This window comes from Ceratosolen solmsi, unplaced genomic scaffold, assembly GCF_000503995.2.
Source record: "Ceratosolen solmsi marchali unplaced genomic scaffold, CerSol_1.0 scaffold26, whole genome shotgun sequence".
Taxonomy (NCBI): Eukaryota; Metazoa; Arthropoda; class Insecta; order Hymenoptera; family Agaonidae; genus Ceratosolen; species Ceratosolen solmsi.
The window spans coordinates 1,853,347-1,875,246 of record NW_011948442.1 but is presented as its reverse complement, the minus strand read 5'-3'; the positions used below and the strand labels follow the sequence as shown (position 1 = coordinate 1,875,246).

The following is a 21,900-nucleotide window of genomic DNA, read 5'->3' as shown; positions in this document are numbered from 1 at the left end:
AATTATAATCTACAAGCTGCCGCACGAGGCAAAGACCGCAGACATCACTAGCTGCCATCAAGAGCACAAAATCTGCAGAACTCACAAGGTAAAAGTTCGATTCCTTAATAATGATAATAATACATAATATGCCTCACAAGACAAAGAACTATAGTACCGACCAAGTTCACACAATCTGCAAACGCATAAGGGGCAAGTTTAATTCCCACAAGAGAGACTTACGAGGCGCCGTACGCGGCAATATCTGCAGACTAAGATGAAGTGCCACCAAGAGCACAACCTGCAGAGTCTACAAGGTAAACAATAAGACAATAACAAGGCAATCCCAAGCAATTGCCACGTGTCACTACACGAAGAAGCGCGGGGGTTTACGACCTTGTTCTTCTACGTGTATAACTCCACCACCACGTGCATTACATATAGAGAATCAGAAGGCTACGCCCTTCTACCTGTACATGGAACGCACATTACAGCTCTGTGGCAATAGCAATACAAAACTCAAGGAACGAAGGCATTCAAGCATAAACTAAAAATCATTATAATACAACTAATGCAATTATCGCAATAAACTAAAACAAATCCCAATGCTATTTATTATTGAATACATGCACTATCCTGTCCACTTACGCGCAATCCTCACTTCCACCATCTGTTTACTGAGTTTACACCTAACTTTAGATATTTGGCCCTCCTAGCCCGGTACTCTATTTTTAGATAAATATTAATAAACAAATGAAACATATAAAAAATTACCGATGAAATTATACAGCATTAATGAAAAAAAAACATATCTAGTCCAGTTATGTATAGTGTTTGAAAGTTTGGTTTCTGGCTCGAACTGTCAAATTCAAAAGTTCAGTTTATTAGTCTCTCGCCCTAGCGATGCTTAGGTAAGGACACATATGGAAGGGCTATACATATGTACAGTGTGTGCCGTCGTTGTAAGACATCAGTTATTCTGTTTTATTAATAATTACAGTATTGTACTTCTACGTTCACTTCTTGTGGGAGAGAACGAATTATTCTATTACAATGATATGTTGACCCGTTGGTGATGGTAACGATGTAGTTGATGGTGTTATGGGGATCAGCAATGGATGTTGTATATTCCCTGAAGGCGAATGGATTCTATGCTGACGTTGTAAATGTCAGCAAGAAGAGTCTACCATGCTTATCAGGTGAGCATTTGAAAGTGGTAGTGGTAATTAGCAAGACGAGTCGGCCATACTTATAAAAGGAGTATGAGAGTATCTGTGTGCTAGTTATTCTCAATAAAGACAGATGATATACCTTCGAGTGCAGAAGGATCAGATACCATGGGTTGTGTTGTCGACTATTTTCTAGAACGGCAGTCAGCCCTCGACAGATTGTTGTCTGTGCGCACTGGAGGAGTGAACGAGCGTTCCTTGCAATGTCTGCGCTGAGAGAGTGTGTATTGCATGACCTACTCCTTGGTGTAGACATCGTATGATAGCGTGGCTTGCGCGTAAATGACCGGCTAAGACGAGTGACTGATTGTGGAGGAATAACTGATACTATGCACTTTATGACTACCGACACTACGTACTGAATGACTGCTTTATGTTAACTACCTGGAGTCTTGTCGCGCGCTTTTCTAAGTATCGGGGTGGCAACCAACTCTAGATCGAAACAAGCTTTCGGCTAGTCGAGAATTCCGCAAAAGCAACGTAATTGTTCGAGGCCAAGCAACTTTCGGAAACTATGGGGATTCTAAGCTTACGGCTACTCGAGAATTCGGCGAAAGCAAACTTTGGAAGATTCGAGAATTCAATCGACATTGCTACCAGAAAGCTAAGCAGCCTTGTAGAACGTTCGAGAAATCTTGTTTTGGATAATTGGGAAATCAATTTGAGAAAATGTAAACATTCCGAGACCGGAAGGCCTCGAATAAATTGCTCCAATTCCGAACATACCTTTTAAAATTTATAACTGTCTGGGATCAGACTAAAAGCCTCCCTGTGATGGTGGATGGAGGCTTGCTGGCAAGTGGAAGGGACAATGCAATAATTCAACACTGCCTTTGAATGTAGTATCTTTCCCTTTATTGAATAAAATAAATATAATAAATAGTCAGTGGTCTATGGATGTCGAATTGAATGTATGATACAATGAATAGATGAGAGTTTCTTCAATTAATATGAGCGACAAGAATCCTGTAAGTGTATTCTTGGTAGCTTGCTGCTTGATTCTCCTACTCGTAGTTATGAACTAGTGGTAGGAGTGGGAAACTCGCGCTGATACGAGGCAGCGATAGTGCCGCCTTTGCCGTTGGCGTCAAGAACTGCAGCGGTTGAGTGGGGGACGCCTGTGTGACTTCACTAGTAGGGGGCAGCGATGATGCCGCCGTTGCGGCTGGCGAGAAGAGCTGTAGCGGCCTGAGTGGGGGGCGCCTGTGTGACGTCACTGGTACGGCGTGGATCGCTAGCGAGATGCATGCTGTAGCGTTCTAATGGAGGGAGGATATCCGTGTCACGTCACTGCTTGACGGGTGGGAGGATTCCTCGTACCGTATAGCACGTATTAGTATTGCTGCTTACTTAGTTGTTTGGAGCCGTGTATTAGTGATCCGTAAGAACGTGTATAATAGCGTAGCTTACATGTGTGGAGTCGATCTCAGTTGCATTGATGGTACGTAAAAACGTGTGTAATGGCGTGGCTTACGTGTGTTAAGGTCGATCTCTGTAGCAGCGTTGGTAGGCCGAGTGAGCTTGGCTTCCGTTGAACGGTAGTCGATCTCTGCAGTGTTGAATAGCCGAAACTAGTGGCTTACGTTGAGCTGGAGCCGATCTGTAGACCGGTGATCCGATCTTGATGAATGCTTGATTGAACTAGTAAGAAAGCGAGAGTGTCAAGCGCGTCTCCTTAAATATCCTAGTACAGGCTTGCGATTCCGGTGAATTCTGGTTTACTCTTGTCATGCTGATTGTTAGAGTGACGTCACTAGAGTCTAGCCTTGGAGAGTTCGTCGGCCCTTTTTAGTCGGAATTGTAATCTAACATTCGACTATTTTGAGTAGTGAGGTTTCCCGATTTCGTAGAATTGTGTTTATGGCTCGGCGCACAAATGTTTCTACCTAAGCACAGGTGTCTTTTCCTCTCCCACTTTGTTTACCGCGTAAAATTACTGTAATCCGTAACACTAGGGATTCTGGAAAAATCTAACATATGTTGTAGTAATATAATAATTAAAAATAATAATAGAATAATTTAAATTAATTAAAATATAAAATGTCAAACTGCGAATATTAAAATAAAAATTTTATTTAAATAATTTATAAAATTATAAATAAAAAAGAGATTTTTATAAATTTTTATGTTAAATAAAATATATATACTTTAAATTTTTCAGTTCAAGATAAAAATATCGTTATTTCTATATTAAATATTTAATAATTTTAAAATATTAATAAATTCATTATTTCTGGATAAATTAAAGAAGAATTACTCAAATATAAATTCGTAAGCAGTAACAAAGTATTGAAGATATAGAACTTTAGTGAGTTAAGTTGTTAGTAATTATAGAAATTATTCTTAATTATGAGCTCTATTTAAATTTGTAATAGAAAAATTATAGTCCATTTTTATACATTTTTTATTCAATATTTTCGAGTATTATTCATTATATTATTTCTAGTTGAAAAATCGAGATTTTATTAAAAGAGATTAAAATAAAATTTTTAATTGTAATCTTTATAAATTATTCTAATATATTATGATCAAACTTTAAAATAATATATTTTTTTATTTTTCAAACGAATTTGTTTAAAATATTATTAGTGGCAACTATAGGTCTTTATGGATGGGTGTATTATGGGCTTTACCTTCAGGAACTGCAGTGGCAATTGCATTATTACAAGGTAGTAATGGTCCTCTCATTGGGGTCGCTATTTCAGCATCTTTGCTTCCGCCAGTTGTGAATTGTGTGAGTATAATTATTAAGAAGATATTTGTAAAAGTGATATGCTCATATTACATAATTTTCAGCAGAATATAGGTTATATATGTAGGATATGGGCAGTTCTATAGATAAATATGATGTTAGGGCTATATTACCAATTTATATTAATTATACAACACGATTGAAGAACAAAAGTTTAGAACATTCACCTGTCTTATGGATAATTCAATGTAGTATCTAATAAGAGTAAAAAGGAATAGATTGATAAAGTTATTAAATGTAAAAGAGATATAAATAGAAATATAGAAGAATATGAATAAAAAGGAGATGTGTTCGAAATTATAGTGATGTAATTCTTGGCTTGAACTGCCAATGTGTCACTATGTTTTACAAATACGTATTTCTCTCGCCCGCCTGAGTTTAGCTGAAAGAGTTAGGTGGAAGAGCTGTACCAGAGTCGTTAGAGTTGTCTAATTATGCTTTTATTATATAATTTATTACAATATTTACATATGGGTGCTGTAAAATCTTCTTGAATCTAATGTGAAGATGCAAATTCTTGAACGGCTTCTTGTATAGGAGGTATCACTGCACGAGATGCTCTTGAAATCGTTTAATTATGGTAATTTTTTAGTTTAATTAAGGTTTCAAGGATAGTGTACTCACAATGATGCAGTATCTAAAATAAATCTTAACCTTAAATAAAAGTCATTAAAACCAATTGTGTCATACTGAATTGATGCATTAACCTTTCATTTGTCCCCCCTCTCCGCCGTTAAACCAGTGGTACGGTCTAATCCAACTACCTTGGTCTTCGCATCATTCTGGTGCCTGGAATTCCAAACACTTATATATATATCTTTATATTCTTCATCTTGTTCGAGAGTGAAAAGAAAATCTCTCGAATTGTATCCATTGGAAAAATTTCAACGGCTATTATAAAAAGAATTTTCGAACGAACATAAAAATCTAAGAAAGTCTCCCCAAGGTTGTTGAAGGCTCGAAAAGGTTAGTACATCTGGAACACACTCGTAAACAGTCACTTTATTGTCTTTCATACTACAGACGTAGTAATTGTTTTGAATGCAATGAACACCCTTCCGATTTACCATCAAACACGGCTAGCTTGTTTACTAGAATATATTTTGAGGCTTAAATTATTTGAAAACAATTGAGTGAAAAACATTTCTTAAAATGCGTTGCAACCTGAAACTCGGCACGTGCGAACTTCGGCAATCTGCGCCGCACGTGTGCCTTCAATATCACCAGCAAGCATGTATTTTTGTCAAGTACGACAAATGTTGCTGCTTGCATAGGCCAAGCGAAGACGCTTGACCAAAAAGCACCCCCATCACGATGAATCCCGGAGAGGGGCAAATCTTCCACTTCACACATTGTGGCCAGAGATACTCCTTCGATATTCTCATTGTCTAAGCCTAATTTGTTCTGAAGTTGGAAAAGGACGTGCACATTCATCATGCCGCCGAAAAGCGGTGCGCCCTGATTGGAAAACTAAGACCAGAATCTCCTTGAGTGGGGACTCATGGCAAGAAACCTTAATGGTGGGAACAAGGCAGCGAAAAGTCTATGTGCGCGTGGGCAGCCAACGGCTATCTCAAAGGAAAGTCAAGTAATAGAAACCATTCGTCTGTGGAAGCCAAGTCTGAAGAGAACATAACGCAGTAGTACGTGTTAATAAATTAGAGACAAGTATATTGCGAAGACTCACTGACCAGACCAAGACTACTGCATCCCTATGAGTATAAGAGTCATCCTGCACGTATTTGCTTTCCCGCGTGCCTTGGTGACCCACTCATCCCTAGATCAGATCAAAAGTTCGATATCGTTGAGAGTACACAAATCTACGTTATCTACTCAATTATTGTCAGCCAGCAGCAAAACTGGCACAATACAACCATTAAAATTATCTCACACTCTCTGACAAGAAGTGTGCAGTAATTATTTATCTGTGCAATTTTTCAATTCAACATCAATTAAACAATTTCAAGAGCATCTTGTGTAGTGACACCTCCTGTATAAGAAGCCGATCAAGAAATCATATCTTCACACTAGAGTCAATAAGATTCTACAACATCCATATGTAAATTGTGTAATAAATTGTATAATAAATGTTGTTCGAGAATGCGAGAACATTTTTTCCTTTTCTGTCAGTGCAATAAAACATCTGGCAAGTAACATAGTAAAATTTGTATTTGGATTTCAAACTTCGCTTGCTCAAATTTTCTCACGCATTAGTGTCATAAAACATCTGAAAAATAATACCATAAACACGGAAAAACCTATAGTTTTGACATCTGCATTTTCGTTCCGCTCGGCAACTACATCAAGCATTGCTGCAAGCGGACCCTCATTCCCCTTCCCGCTGTCTACAAGTTGCAATGCTGTCACCAGATCTCTCATTGCTGCTGACGCATTCGACAGTATATTGGCAGCGGCGGAGGGGGGGGGTCGCTGACACATCTGGTGACAGCATTGCAACTTGTAGACAGCGGGAAGGGGAATGAGGGTCCGCTTGCAGTAATGCTTGATGTAGTTGCTGAGCGAAACGAAAATGCAGATGTAAAAACTATCCCAATCATCCTCATGGACCTTGATCTGCCTATACATTTTTGTTATGTCTGTGGAGAATAGATAACGATGTTTGCGTATCCAGATCAGCACATCTGAAATTTCAGGGTTTAATTTGGCTCCCGTATGCATTAAGTCGTTGATGGAATATCCGGATGTAGTTGGACTTGAGCCGTTGAATACCACACGCAATTTGGTGGTGGTAGCTGTCTAGTTTTAATACTCCATGATGAGGCAGGTAGTAGTGAGGTTTGTCGTGGGATACTGGGGAAGCTCTGACCATGTGTTTAAGGTCGATATATGTCTTCATGAATTCATGGTAGGATTGGCGATAAGCTTCGTTCTTTTCGAAGCGTCTCATCAGGCTTTGTAGGCATCGATGTGCTGTGTTGTAAGAGTGACCGAGGAGTTCAATCGACTTCTTTATTGGAAGTTGCACGATGTACGTCCCTAATGATTCTCGCGAGTGAGTTTCAATTAAAAGAAACCTCGCACCATTGTTCATCAGGGTTAAGGAGGTGTTCGATGCTCCTCGGAACTACTTCTTGCACCCAAAATCTTGTTAATAATTCTTGCAAGATTTCTTCCACTTCGACAACTGATATGTGGAATGATACTGTGCTCACGGCCTTAATTTCATTTACTGGACCAAGTACCAACCATCCAAATATGGACAATTGTGCTATTGGCATGGACGGTGCTGTCTTGATTATGTTGGGCAGAATTACTTGTCCGTATGCTTCTGCTCCAATGACTATATCTACAGGTCTGGGTGTAAGATAGTCTGGGTCTGCATATTTCAGATTTTTTAGATCCTGCCATTCTTGGTTTGATGTTTTGAATGATGGGAGCATCGTTGTCAATGATTGAAGTATATTTGCAAACACTGTAACTGACGAATTGGAATGAAGTGATTGAAGAGTGAATGATACAGCACCTTTAGCCTGAGTTGCGATGAGTCCTCCAATCCCATGAATTGTAATGACAGATCTATGTCGTGGTAAGTTGAGTTTTCTCGCCAGAGCTTCTGTAGCAAACGTAACTTCTGAGCCATTATCAATCAGGAGGCGCGCTTCTATCGTAGCTGATGGTGAGCTAATTTTTGCTATAGCAGTTCCCAACAAGGTGGTTAATCTTGACGGTATTGCTGGATTGATGACTGCACCGACTTGTTATGTTGTGGCGTTAGTGACGGTGACTGGATCAGATGATGAGCTATTGGGCTGTGGGTTGATGTCCTCGTTTAGTAAAGTATGGTGTTGTTGTGTACACTTTCTGCACTTGCTACCGACTTTGCAACGAGACCGTGGATGATTGTATAGGCAATTGAGACATAAGTTCTTTTTGTTGACGAAGACCTTTCTTTCTGTAAGTGATAACTCTATACATTTTTTGCATGCCATTATTAAATGCTCACCTTGACAATGACTACATATAGTGACTCGTGCTGAGGTCTTGTAGTGGTTAGGTTTTTCAGTCTGAATGGTAGACTGATAAGCTCTGACACTGTTCCTTTTGATCGGTTTCTTCTTCTGTGACTGATTATCAGGAGGCGAAAGGCTACTGTGTTGTAATGCACGTACTTTGGTCTTTAAAAATGTGTTGAGTTGCTTAAAGGTGGGATATTTGCTTGAATTACTTATAGAACTTTCCCATAAATCTCTTGTATATTAAGAAAATGCCTGAACGGTAGTGTGCACTATCAGACAGTCCCATGGGTCTGACTCCAGTTGGATTTGTCGCAGTCTTTTTAACAAATCATTGAAGAAAAAACGAAGATTTCTGTGTCTTCTGCAGTATCCTTTAGTGGTGGTCGAATGGCGCTGATCTTATTTAGTTGAGATTGTATTAGACGACGAGGGTTTTCATACTTTTCCCGCAAAGCTTGCCATGACAGGTTTAATGCATTGCTATCTAAACGAAAACTCTTGACAGGTTCACCTGTCAGAGTTTTGTGTAAATAATGGAGTTTTTGTGATTCGCTATATCTTTTGTTATCAAGAACTGTGGAGCCAAATAGATCTCGAAACATAGGCCATTCTGAATAATCGCTTGAGAATTTTTTGATGGAAATATCGGGGAGGCACTGCATATCTATGTCAGGCCTAATTCCAGGTGATCTTTCATAATGTGGTTTTTCGCATTGTGATGATCCTTGTGTTCCTGTTAGATTATCTATTAAACGATTTACCATGCAAAGTACATCTATGTAAAGATTAAATTCATGTAGTTGAGTATTAGCTGTTAAATATTCATGCGAATCCAGAGCAGTTGACCATGTTAATTCCATCAATAATTGTTCCTGTGTAAAAAATGAGTGTAAATCGTCTAACATTTCCTTTAGACCCACTGCTTCATCTACAGTTGTGTCGGGCGATGGTGCAGGGATTCGGTTTTTTAATTCCTTTATTGACTCTAGTCGAAAGTTTTGAGCATTGATTTTTGCGTTGAGGTCTGCTAGTTGTTTGTCCTTCATGCTGCGAGTTACGCGAGGTTCCTTCTCTTGTGTGATAGGAACGTTAACAATAGCTTCAATGTTGCTTTTTTCTTGGTGTGGCATTTCCTGAAATAATATAGAGTTAGAAAATAAACCAGGATTTACGAGTACTTACGTGTGATGAAGAATTCACAAGTATTTCTTAAATGTTTTTATAATTATAAGTCTTCCTTATAGCAGTCTTCTTTATATATCTTGCTGTATTCATACTGATTTTACTGAATTGACTTCCACTTGTTAGGCTCAGAAAATTGCTATCTTATGAGCCGTTTCTCTGGCTATCCGGCTCGTAGGATCAAAAAATGTACAAAAATGCACCTCGTCGTTCCCACTTGTTTTACCAAGGCCGGGTCGAAGGATACAAATTGATGCCGTTGACAACTCAGAGACCACGGGTGTTGTGTGATAGCGATGGAAGATCACAAGTGGAAGGAATATTATAATAATACAATAAAGATATGGCTGAAGTATATGCTTTTTATTCTGTTATTTATTAATGAGAAGGTTGACTAGTATTACTATTATATTATATTATATTATCATTACATTACATAATACGGGTTTATGTCGTAGTTCTTCGGGGCAGTAACTACTGTTCCAGTAACAGTATTAATGGACAATCCGAAGAAGTAAAAGTCGTTCCCGAAATAGCGCTAAAAAGACTTTCGTTTCTTCGGATTGTCCATTAACACTGTTACTGGAACAGTAGTTACTGCCTCGGAAGAACTACGACATAAACCCGTATGTCCACTAATGCAGTTCAAAAAACCGTAGTTACTTGTTCCAAGGGAGCTACGACAATCCGCCTATCAGATTCCGAAGACGAGTCAACGATTAGTCTTTGTAAGTAGTATCTACTACAATAATTATATATATATATTGAGATTCAGAGTATTGCATCGACAAGCACTAAGGACGAAGAAGCTACTCTTAAAACGACAGTCCGGAATAAATTCCAGCACGCGTCGTCAAGTTTCGCGCCCGCCAGGGGCGTCTCATTTAGTAACCCTCACCTTAGTTCAATCGGAAGCTTACGAAAGTAAGAAAAACACAACGCAAGTGTAGGCAATCCAGTTTCGCGCCACTTGCGATATCTTTCAATCATAAAACTGCATTCATAACCTCAGCCACACACGTGCTCGTTCAAAAGGCGCTAGTGTCGACGAACGAAATTTCGCGCCATTCGCCATTCGTATTCAATAATCAAGCGGCATAGATTATTGTACAGTTGTCTCCGCAACACATCACTTCAATCCAAGAATTTAGTTCTACAAGTAATAATAGTAATATTAGTCAACCTTGTCATTAATAAATAACAGAATAAAAAGCATATACTTCAGCCATATCTTTATTGTATTATTATAATATTCCTTCCACTTGTGATCTTCCATCGCTATCACACAACACCCGTGGTCTCTGAGTTGTCAACGGCATCAATTTGTATCCTTCGACCCGGCCTTGGTAAAACAAGTGGGAACGACGAGGTGCATTTTTGTACATTTTTTGATAATCAACTCTCACGCCTTTTGTACAAGCCCTTCTACCTAACTATTTCCCGGGCGTCTGCTAGGACGGCCGGCAAATTAAGCTATTGAAGCATTGGCAGTTCCAGCGAAGAATTATATCACTATAATTTCGAACAAATATAATTATAGGAAGTAAAATAAATAATTCAAGAAATAAGTAGAATTTAACGTTATTTTATAAAATTTTATAGATTTTACAGATATAGATATTTTATAGATATAGATTTAGATATATTTATCTTCTGAAAAAATGTTGCCAATTATAGAAGAAAATACAATAGTATTTTTCTAATTATGCTAATATTATAAATATTGTAAGCAACACTAAAATTAAATTTACAATTATATAAAATCAGTTTAGATATTTTAATTAATTATTATTAATAAAACTTAGAAAAAAAATTTTCATATTGTATGTCCATTACTAATTTATTTTTGTTATTTACTAATACATTATAGAAAACTTTTTTAAATATATATATATATATATATATATATAAAGTAAATCTGAAAATATTTTATTTTTATTTTTGACACAATAAAAAATAATGTATAATTATCAGATATATAAAATTTTGTTCAAATAAAGCTTTAGTATAACAATATAAAAATAGATATAAATATTTTTTATAATAGTGCATTATATAAAAAACTTGAAAGTTTGAATTTAATATATTCACAGGGTATATTTTGGGCCATGAGTTGTATATCGTTAATATACAAACCAATTAATATTTCGCACATAAAAGGAGAAGTATTTGCAAACAACAGTACTTCATACGTACATATGTATGCTGATTATCTACCACTTGAGTATTTTTATAATGGAGTAATAAGTGCATGTGTTACTTTTATTAATATCATATGCATTTTTATTACAGCAATTATTGTGCTAAAGGTAATAAATTCTATATTAATACATGTATATATAAAAATATGTTAAATTATACTTAATTACCAGTTATGTTAATTATTAATTAAACTTTGTCATTAATTATTAAATTTTTTTTTACTTAATCTTAATAGATTTTAGAAATTAACAGAATAAGTAGATTTAATTTTGATTCTTATTTTTTATTTTTATTAATAAAGAATAAGGTAGTAATATTGCAGAGTTTATAATATAACTACAATATTGTTGACTATATTTTTTTAAGAATAGTTAATATCTCTTTATCACTCTCATTATTTATATCACTCTCATCTAAAGTCTCTAATGATAGTTAATGTCAAGATGCAAAACAACTCAAAATTTTGCTTAACAGAAAGGATCTCTTTTTATATATCTATGTATTTTATCTTATATTTATTTATAATATTAAATTTTGTTATATTATACTTCAAAAATTATTTTAAAATGATATAATTCTTAATTTCTCAAATACTTAACCATACTCCATCAAATATATGTAATGTATCTGGTCATAATATTTATATAATAATTATAAATTATATTATTATTATTTTACCGAATATTTTTATTTATCAATATTCTCCATTAGTATATATTACAACAACATTAGATTGTTATAATCTTTATACTATGTGATTTGTCATCTCCACAAATTTCCTATTATTGCTATTTTTAATCACCGTTTTAATTTTTCTCATTTTTTTTTATTTCTAATTCATTTATGTTTCCGGTTCTAGTATATATATTTCAAATATATCATCTTTTTTACTTACTATTGCTATGCATTTTTATATTACTTTTTTAGTAATATAGTATAAGATAATAAGTACAAAATGGTTTTATCATATCATAATGGTTTTATAATATTTACTATCAATAACATTATTTTAAAAATATCTATTACATAAAATTTAATAATATATATAAAATATTGGTGAATTATTTAAAAAAATTGTTTTATTTCAAATGAAAGATTAATATAATGATTATACCTGAACTTCATTATGATTTTGTTACCTTCTACAACAATACTGTTCGAGATTGCGAGACCTTTTTTCAATGCAATATAACATCTGGCAAAATAACATAGTCAAATTTGTGTTTAGATTTCAAAACTTTCTTGATCGCAACTATCTAGCATAGTGTCATAAAACAACTGGAAAAACAATGCAATAAACACGGGAAAAACCCACTCAGTTAGACATCTATACGAATTCGTTCCGCTCTGTAATTACTTCAAGCATTATGTGCGAGCGAACTTATTCCCCCTTCCCGCTGCCGCCAAGTTGTCTGCTGTCGCCAGATGCGTCAGCAACAACGAGAGTTCTTCTTGCCAATAAGACCAAGAGACGACTAGGCCCTTATTTAACTATGAAGCCACAAGAGGCGCTGCCTGCGCTCTGCAAGGGCGAAGTCTGATTGGACGAATGATAAGGGAAGGGGTTCAAGTAAAGTTTATGGTCAGCAAATGTGTTTAAAGGGCGTATTTTTCAAGATTCAAACACTCTCGATACAGTACTTATTCAAATAAGTGTCAAGTGGAAGTCCATTAACGCAGTTCAAGGCAATAGTTGTTATACGTCCTAGACGAACGACGATATATCCCCATATGTCCATTAACGCAGTTCAAGAAACCATCGTTACAAGTTCAAAAGGATCGAAGACAATCGACCTATCGGAGTTCGAAGACAAGTCGACGATTAGTCTTCGTAAGTAGTATTATTACTACAATAATTACATACTCTGAGATTCAGAGATTATGACATCGACAAGCAACTAAGGAAGAAGAGGCTCTCCCCAGAGCAACAGTCCGAAATAGATTGCAGTACGCGTCGCCGAGTTCGCGCCTGCTAAAGCGCGACTTGTTGGCAAACCCTCACCTTAGTTCAAAGTCGAACGCTTATTAACTTACGCACACATCAGTCAAGGCTCATAATAGCCGGAACACGTAGCAGTATCCTTCATGAGGTAAAGGCCCTTCAAACTCTTACTTCCATCTGAATTTATTGCAGTATGCCAATATCAGGACAAAGTAAGCTTACTACGATTCGAGTATATCTTTCATATAACAACACTACATGTGTAGCGCTCAGATACAACCATAACCTCAACTACGCACGCGGTCATTCGAACAATGCGAATGTCGAAGAATCAAATTTGACGACATTCTGTGATCAAATTCAACCGTTACGCTGCATAAATGAGTGTGTACATTAATCCACCACGAGAATTATTTCCATAATTAATAATAGTAATACTAGTCAACCTTGTCATCAATAAATAACAGAATAAACAGCATATACATCAGCCATATTTATATTGTATTATTATAATATCCCTTCCACTTGTGACCTTTCATCGCTACCACACAACACCCATGGTCTCTGAGTTGTCAACGGTATCAATTTGTATCCTTCGAACCGGCTTTGGTAAAACAAGCCGGAACGGCGAATACATTTTGTACAAATACTATATAAAGATATAAATATGTAGTTTTCTATAGTATTCTTGTTAAATTAGAGACTAATATTCCTACTTTTATTTATTACTTTATTTATGAATAGTTTCGCACTTTCCAACTATTTTTTATAATTAGATTTAACGATACCATCTGATAATTAACATTTGATAGTCATAGGTACTAGTTTACATCGTTTCGAGTCAAATTATATAAAGTGAATTTCAATATTTAATCTTCCTAGTATTATTTGTATATATCTATTTTTTTCGATTTCCCTTATCTTGACACTTCTAGTAAAAATAAGTTTTTCTTGGGGAATTAAAGAATTTTTAAGAGTATTTTAAGTAATTATTTAATTAATTTTAAGTAATTTAAGAATTAAATAATTTTTAATTCAAATTCTGATAAATCTAGATAAGACTTAATAAATACCATGAAATTGTTAACCACTTTGTCTATTACTGGTAGTCTATTTGTCTATTAGAAATCTAATCTCTTAGACACTATTTATAATTTATTATTGCATAAATTTGTCATAAAAGTATCAATTATTTAAAATTATTATTATATTGCTATTACGGATTACAGCAGTTTTAAGCGGAATGCAAAGTGGGAGAGGTGTGAGCGCCCGATTGTTTTGTAAACATTGGCCAACGGACTCAAAGAATGCTTCTAGCCGATAAACTCTAATATACGACTATAATTCCAACAAGTAATAAGAAATGAACCCTACAAAGCTGTGCCCTATTGACGTCACAACAAATAGCGGCATGGTAACAGCCACCGATACGCTATCGGCGCAACCAGTTCGTACGAGATAATGTAAGGAGCTGCACGTGTCGCGATTGCCTCTTGCTAGTACCAGTCATACACTTTTCACAGCGGGCTCGCTATCCAACCCTGCCATCGCCATTGGGAGGCCATGGCAAGTATTAAGCAACCTAAGGAACTAATAGCGATGCCACAACTATACTAGCACCACGCCTCCGTAAGCAACGCAGACACTTGTTTCTTACTTCTTCTTACTAGTTAACAAGCACCCATCACGACAGGACCGCCAATCAACACTCGCGGTTTACGCCTGCATGTAACTAACGTCGACGCTCGTTCTTACGACTACTACTACAGCGATTCTTGCCAACTCAAGTAAGATGCGACCAGACGCTCGTTCTTACATCTTACCCTTAGACCGTGGTTTATGCCCACATCGAGCACACCAAGGTGCACCAATACCACCACTATCTTTGAGCTTACGGACACGAGCAGTGACGTCACACGGACGTTCTCCCACCACTCCGTATACTACAGCTCACCCCACGCCGGCTGCTAAGACGGCGCTAATTTGCTGGCCATACCACCACGAGTCTCCCACTATAACTACTCAACCCAAAGGAAGAAGGGGAATCACGCTCCAGGCTATCAAGAATACACGTACAGACTTATGGCCACCAACATTAATGAAGAAACACTGATCTATTTATTCTTCATACACTCATTCCGATATTCATAGATTATTAACTATTCATTATTTATTATATTTAATAAATGGAAAGACTATAAACATTAAAGGCAGTATGGAATAATTGTATTACCCCTTCCACTTGCCAGCAAGCCTCCACCCACCATCATAAGGAGGTTTTAAGTCTGATCCCAGACAATTACAAAATAATTTTTATTCTCGTCTTTAATCAATTTGATTCTAATTACGAAAGTTTCAAGTTAATTTAGCCTTCAGTATAATTTATATGCTATTATCATATCTTTCAATGATCATAATAATAATAATCTATAAAATTTATTCATTGTTACAGAATTTTGTTATATTACCGTTTTAAAGAAGTTGATGCGTGTGATAACAAAAATTTAATTTTATGTTATTCACTTTTTATTTCTATTTACAGATGTCTCTCAGAATTATATGTCATCCCAATCAATTTATTAATTGTAACAGCAAAAATTTAAATATCACTATCACACTGTAAAATGTATTTATTTCCTTTTAAATCAACTCATTGGTATCGGTTTCATAATCATTGTAGGTTCTCACTCTATCTCTTTTATTTATCCATATTGAAGTCAAAAGATATAAAGTAATACGAGACTTTGTTACTTTAAGTTCCACATTTAAAACTGAATATATATAAAAGATACAGCAATTATTATTGGTCGATTTTAAGGGTTTGTTTTATGGCTCGAACTGCCAATTCAATAGTTCAGTGGATTAGTCTCTCATCAGGATAACTTTAAAGGAAATAATAAAAGAAAAGACTGTAAAATATGTATTTTAGTAAAACAATGTTTATTATTTGTTAATAACTATAATAATAATATTGCAATGTTGTTGAGAAAAGATTATTCTATTGTAGTAATGAGGGTGTGTCCTTGTAGTCTTGATTATCGTAGATTCTATGGCTATGACTGTGTATCTTGAAGTTAAGGTTATGCTGATGTTGTAAATATCAGCCGGTGTAGTCAATCATGCTCATGAGGTAGCATGAGAAGATGGTGTTTGAATCAAATTTGTTTGATATATGAAATAACTATATTTGATATGGTGTAAGATGTTTCATGCAACTCGGTGAGTAATCAATTGTGTCTTTAATTATTTATGGGGACAGTAGAAAGACTAGTCACACACTAGAGTAATTAATGATAAGCCTTCTTGCTCTTGAAGAAACTAATGAAATGTATTTGTAGTCGATTATTCAATATATTGTTATCTGGCCTTGACAATGTGCTTGACGGATTGCGTCACTTGTGTCAACTCTTATGGGCCTGTACGGGGTCGAAGCGTTGGTTCGACCGAGAAAATGTGAAATTTATTTATTCTTGTGCGAGATATGACTAGCTTATTTATTAACATAAAAAATGTACCTTGTGAGCTGCAAACAAGGTGTGTTAGTTTGTTGCGTAATTGATGTCCCCTTTGATTACTATTCCAACTAGCTTTATTGTAAATCACTACTAAATCTGCCGATTTCCTTTTAATAATGCACACGTATATTATTAACTAGGTTGACGAATTTATGGCCACGTGTCGTCGTCATGGTATATACTAAAACACATGGCAAGCTGCCCTTAAAAATACATGCAGCAGGATGAAACGACGGCAACAGTACCGCCGCTTATCGCTATACCGAAAACTTCTTCGCGGCGTTAGAAAACGAAGTTTCTATAAGTTGTGTAGCCATTCTTTCTTTGTGTGATCTTATAGTATATTAGATTTCATGTCATAAAACTTGCTCGGGCTCGTCGAGTTGTGTTTATAAATATTCGCCCGAGTGCGCGTGCCGTGCGCCGTACAGCACGTGTAACCTACTTTGGCTAAAATTCGTGGAAACTGCATCAATCCCGAACAATTATATATAGTAAAGAATACCGAGAAATATTTCATTTTTATTTAATTTATTTCATTACCGCATGTAAATAAAATGCATATATTTTTAACAAAGTTTTAGAAATTTTTTTATCGTGTGTTAATGACAAATGACAATTCTAATTGTCATAAAATATCCTCCAGCGGAACTATCAAATTCTTTTTATACTCATTTTTAACCACTTTTATTTATTTTCAATAAACCACTTTGAATAAAGTTCAACTTTTTAAGCATTCTATTTTAATCGAAGCCATTAAATTGATTTTATTTAAATTTCTATATGATTTAATATAAATTAATAATTATTTTCATAATAGTATTATAAATTCATCAAAATGAAAACTTGCTATGGTTGTAATTTAGTACTAATATTAATATTAAAATTTTAATTTATGTGTAATCTTTAATTCTTTAACGTAACCTTAATTTTTCATTTCATTATTAATTGTTTTCGTCAAAAATTTTGAACTATTACTTTTATTATACATTCCGAATTTCGACTCACTTAACTATGTAGTTAAACAAAATTTTTGTATTTAAAACAAATCATTATTGATGAATTATTGTTAAAAATAAATCTTTTGTTATTTAAATTATCATTATTTTCTATTCTAGTTGCATTATACAATAATAGAATAAAATATAATTATATTTTTATAATAAATATGGATGTTAATATGATTTATTATAAAATACTAGATAAAAGAAGTTGCAGCCCCATACACATCGACGACAAAACTACGTCGCTTTTGGGAACATGATATTCAGTTAGTACGGAATTCAAATATAACAGATATCAATTTAAGCAATTCAAGGTAAAATCCTCTTTAATTCTTTCAAATAGTGTATGTTTTCTCATATCCTTTATAAGTACCTTGAATAGAAAAGTATATTGTATATATACACACCTTTTATTTGGAGTGTAAAAAATAATACTTAAGGAAATTTTTAATTTAAAAATATGAATACATTAATTTATTAATGTGGAAGCTTTGAAATAATAAAAATATGAAAGTAATATGAGATTATCTGCTAATAATTAACATAGTTTCTTAAATAACTTTTAATCTTTAATTCGTTATATCGAATTTACTAATAAAAATATAAGTCAATATATTCGAGATTGCGAGACATTTTTTCAATGCAATATAACATCTGGCAAAACAAAATCGTAAATTTATGTTTAGATTTTAAAACTTTCTTGCACGCAACCATCTAGCAATAGTGTCATAATATATCTGGAAAAACTATACAATAAATACGGGAAAAACCCACTCAGTTAGGCATCTGTACGAATTCGTTCCGCTCGGTAATTATGTCAAGCATTATGTACTAGCGGACCTTCCCCCCTTCCCGCTGTCGACAACTTGTCTTGCTGTCGACAGATGCGTCAGCGGCAACAAGAGCTCTTTTTGCCATGAAGACCAAGAGGCAACTTACCCTCACCTTAGTTCAAAGTCTGACGCTTATGAATCTACAGCGTAGCATTCAACGCTCGTAGAAGACACAACAAGTGCAGTATCCTTCATGAGGTAAAAGACCTTCAAACTCTTACTTCTAACTGAATGTATTGCAGTACGCCAATATCAGGACAAGGTACGCTTGCTGCGATACGAGTATATCTATCAAGTAACACCAGTTACACGTGTCGCACTACATATCAACCATAACCTCAATTAGGCACGTGCTCGTTCAAACAGCGCGAGTGTCGACGAATCAAACTTCGCGCCACTCTGCGCTCATATTCAAACCATCACGCTGCATAGATGAGTATACGTTTGCCACCGCAAACACACTATTCCACCCCAAGAGTTCTTTCAATAATTAAGAATAGTAATACTAGTCAACCTTATCATAAAATAAATAACAGAATAAACAACTTATACATCAGCCATATTTATATTGTATTATTATAATATTCCTTCCACTTGTGACCTTCCATCGCTATCACACAACACCCGTGGTCTCTGAGTTGTCAACGGCATCAATTTGTATCCTTCGAACCGGCCTTGGTAAAACAAGCCGAAACGGTGAATACATTTTATTCACAATAAATTTAAAAATAAATATTAGGAAAGAATAAAATGAAGAAAATATAATAAAAACTCATGTAATTATAAAGTTTATTATTACAAAAATATATATATATTCAAATCGAAAGCTACAGTCATAAAGCAAAATTGCATGAAATATGATATGGCTTTAGTATGTGCGTTTCAAATTTATATAACATAATTGGTATTTTTTGTACGGTTTGGTTATTTATAATTGTATTTATGTTAGTGTATATAATTGTATTTATAAATTAATAATAAATTTATTAATAATAATTATTAATATTCCATTGCATCCATAATAATTAATATTAATTATTTTCAGTTTTTTAATCATTTTTCAATTAATTTATTGTTGAAAAAATACTTTAATAAGGAATAATTATTATTAACTGCGAATCATGTTTGATCTGATAAATACATTATCATATATAGTACAGTCAATAACTATATCCTCTAACATAAATGTTGTTGTTCAAATGTTGTGTTGAAATCGATACATAGTTAACATAATAAATAAATTCTTAATTTTATGGAAATGATGACGTTTAATTTAGCATCCTTTTAACCTATCATCCATAGATTTTGTAATATTTTTTTACTGATAAAAATAGCAGAGCTAAGGACTTCGGGCAAATAGCATTGATTATAAATTATTTAGTGGGTTCAGAATAGATTTTAATTTCATTTTATATTTATTTGAGGATACTACTGTTGTGTTACAACATCCATTGCTGATCCCCATAACACTATCAAAGGCATCGTTACCATCACCAACTGGTCACCATATCATTGTAATAGAATAATTCGCTCTCTCCCATAAGAATCGAACTGCAATACTGTAATAGTTAATAAAACAGAATAACCGATGTCTTAAAACGGCGGTACACCCTGTACATATTGACAGCCCTTACCCATGTGTACTTTCCTAAGCATCGCTATGGTGAGAGATTAATAAACTGAACTATTGAATTTGGCAGTTTGAGTCAGAAATTAAACGTTCGAACAAAATGAGATCAGTTGGAGTCTTTTGCAGGAAAGATCAAAGAATATACGCTCATTCAACGCAGCTATTGCAAGGAACGCTCGTTCACTGCTCTAGTGCAGAAAATTAAATCATGTGTTCGAAATTGAGAGACCTTTTTTCAATACAATAAAACATCTTGCAAAACAACATCATTAAATTGTTGTTAGTCTGCAGAAAAATTCCTGCTTATTTCATATCAAGCTAGAATGTCATTAAACTCATTACACTTGGTCATAAAACTTGTAGAAAACTCTCTCACGGACGTCGGAGACACGAAAAGATCGGTACATCTGGAAAACTCCGTAAATTAGTCATTCTAGTTACTTCGCATTAACAATACGTTCATTGTTTGACGCGTTAATGATCCAACTGTTTACTGGCACGAACGCGCCGGCTCTGCTTATACTAGAACAATTGGAAGTACCAGATGTACGTAAAACTCTTGACCATAAAAACGTTTCCTAAATTTCACTACAACCAAAAACATCGCACGTGCGACATCGGACAATCTGCGTACGTGCGCATTCGGCATCTTAAGACAATGCATACAATGTTTTCAACTACGCCTAATCTTGCCGATCGCGCTAGCCCATCGACAACGCTCTCAGAGGACCTCCCATATTGCTAAGTCTCAGAGAAGGGAGAGACGACCATTAGTAGACACCCCCCTCCTTCAGATACTCTTCAGATACAAGCAATTTCAAGCCTAAACCTGGAAGTGGCAATTAAGGTGTGCATGATCAATCATGTTACCCAAAGTCGCACTCTGATTGGATACAAGAAAGAAGAAGGGGTTTCTAGTGGAATAGGGTCAGTAAACTAATTAAAAAGGATAAATACAATGTGTCACTATGTATTTTCATGAAAAGTATGACGGAGGAAAGGAGAAAAATCAATCAGCTGAGTCTTGTAAAGTAACTTTCTATTTCTGTGTTTCATAATCCAGTTATATTTAATCTCGTCTTCAAGAAAGACGCCAGCAAGGGGCACATAACTCTCTTCTCACAAGAGAAGCCGGAAAGGCTTCTTCTCGAAAGGAACGCTAAATAACAGGGATGTAGACATATACAGTGTTCGGGATTGAAGCAGTCCCATGAATTTCAAACAAAAGAAAGGTCATATACGCAGTCCGGCGTACCGCATGTGCGCCTAGACTGACCGCGCGTACAGCAAGGCTGACCACCACATGCGCCTAGGCTGATCCGCACGTGCGGACCGAGGCGGGCACTCGAGAAAATGTTTACAAACAAAACTCGGCAAGTCCGAGCAAGTTTACGATTTGAAATATTATTTACTGCCAGCACTCACAAAAAAGGACGCCTTCGAAACTTCTAGAAGCTTCGTTTTCTCACGCCAAAGGAAAATTTCTGGAAGGGACGCGCATCGACACTGTTGCCGGCGCTGCAGATGACGCATGCACATTTAAACGCAACGCGCCATGAGGCGACGCTCATTCGTAAAATCACTTCGCTCTCAATCAAGCGTAACTGCCGGTCAGTGCATAGTATACTGTAAAGACGCCGCGTGGCCACAATTTT

The 21,900-nt window shown here is 35.3% G+C and overlaps 1 protein-coding gene across 1 annotated transcript in view; it reads left to right on the top strand.

Annotated features, from left to right (window-relative positions):
* LOC105365849 (uncharacterized) overlaps nucleotides 1–18,100 on the top strand; it is a 32,329-nt gene extending 14,229 nt beyond the window's left edge. Inside the window, exons 3-4 of the mRNA XM_011504107.1 lie at nucleotides 3,810–3,942; nucleotides 17,981–18,100. Coding sequence (XP_011502409.1) covers nucleotides 3,810–3,942; nucleotides 17,981–18,100 — 253 coding nt within the window. The remainder of the gene's footprint in view (nucleotides 1–3,809; nucleotides 3,943–17,980) is intronic.
* Nucleotides 18,101–21,900: the final 3,800 nt, after the last annotated feature.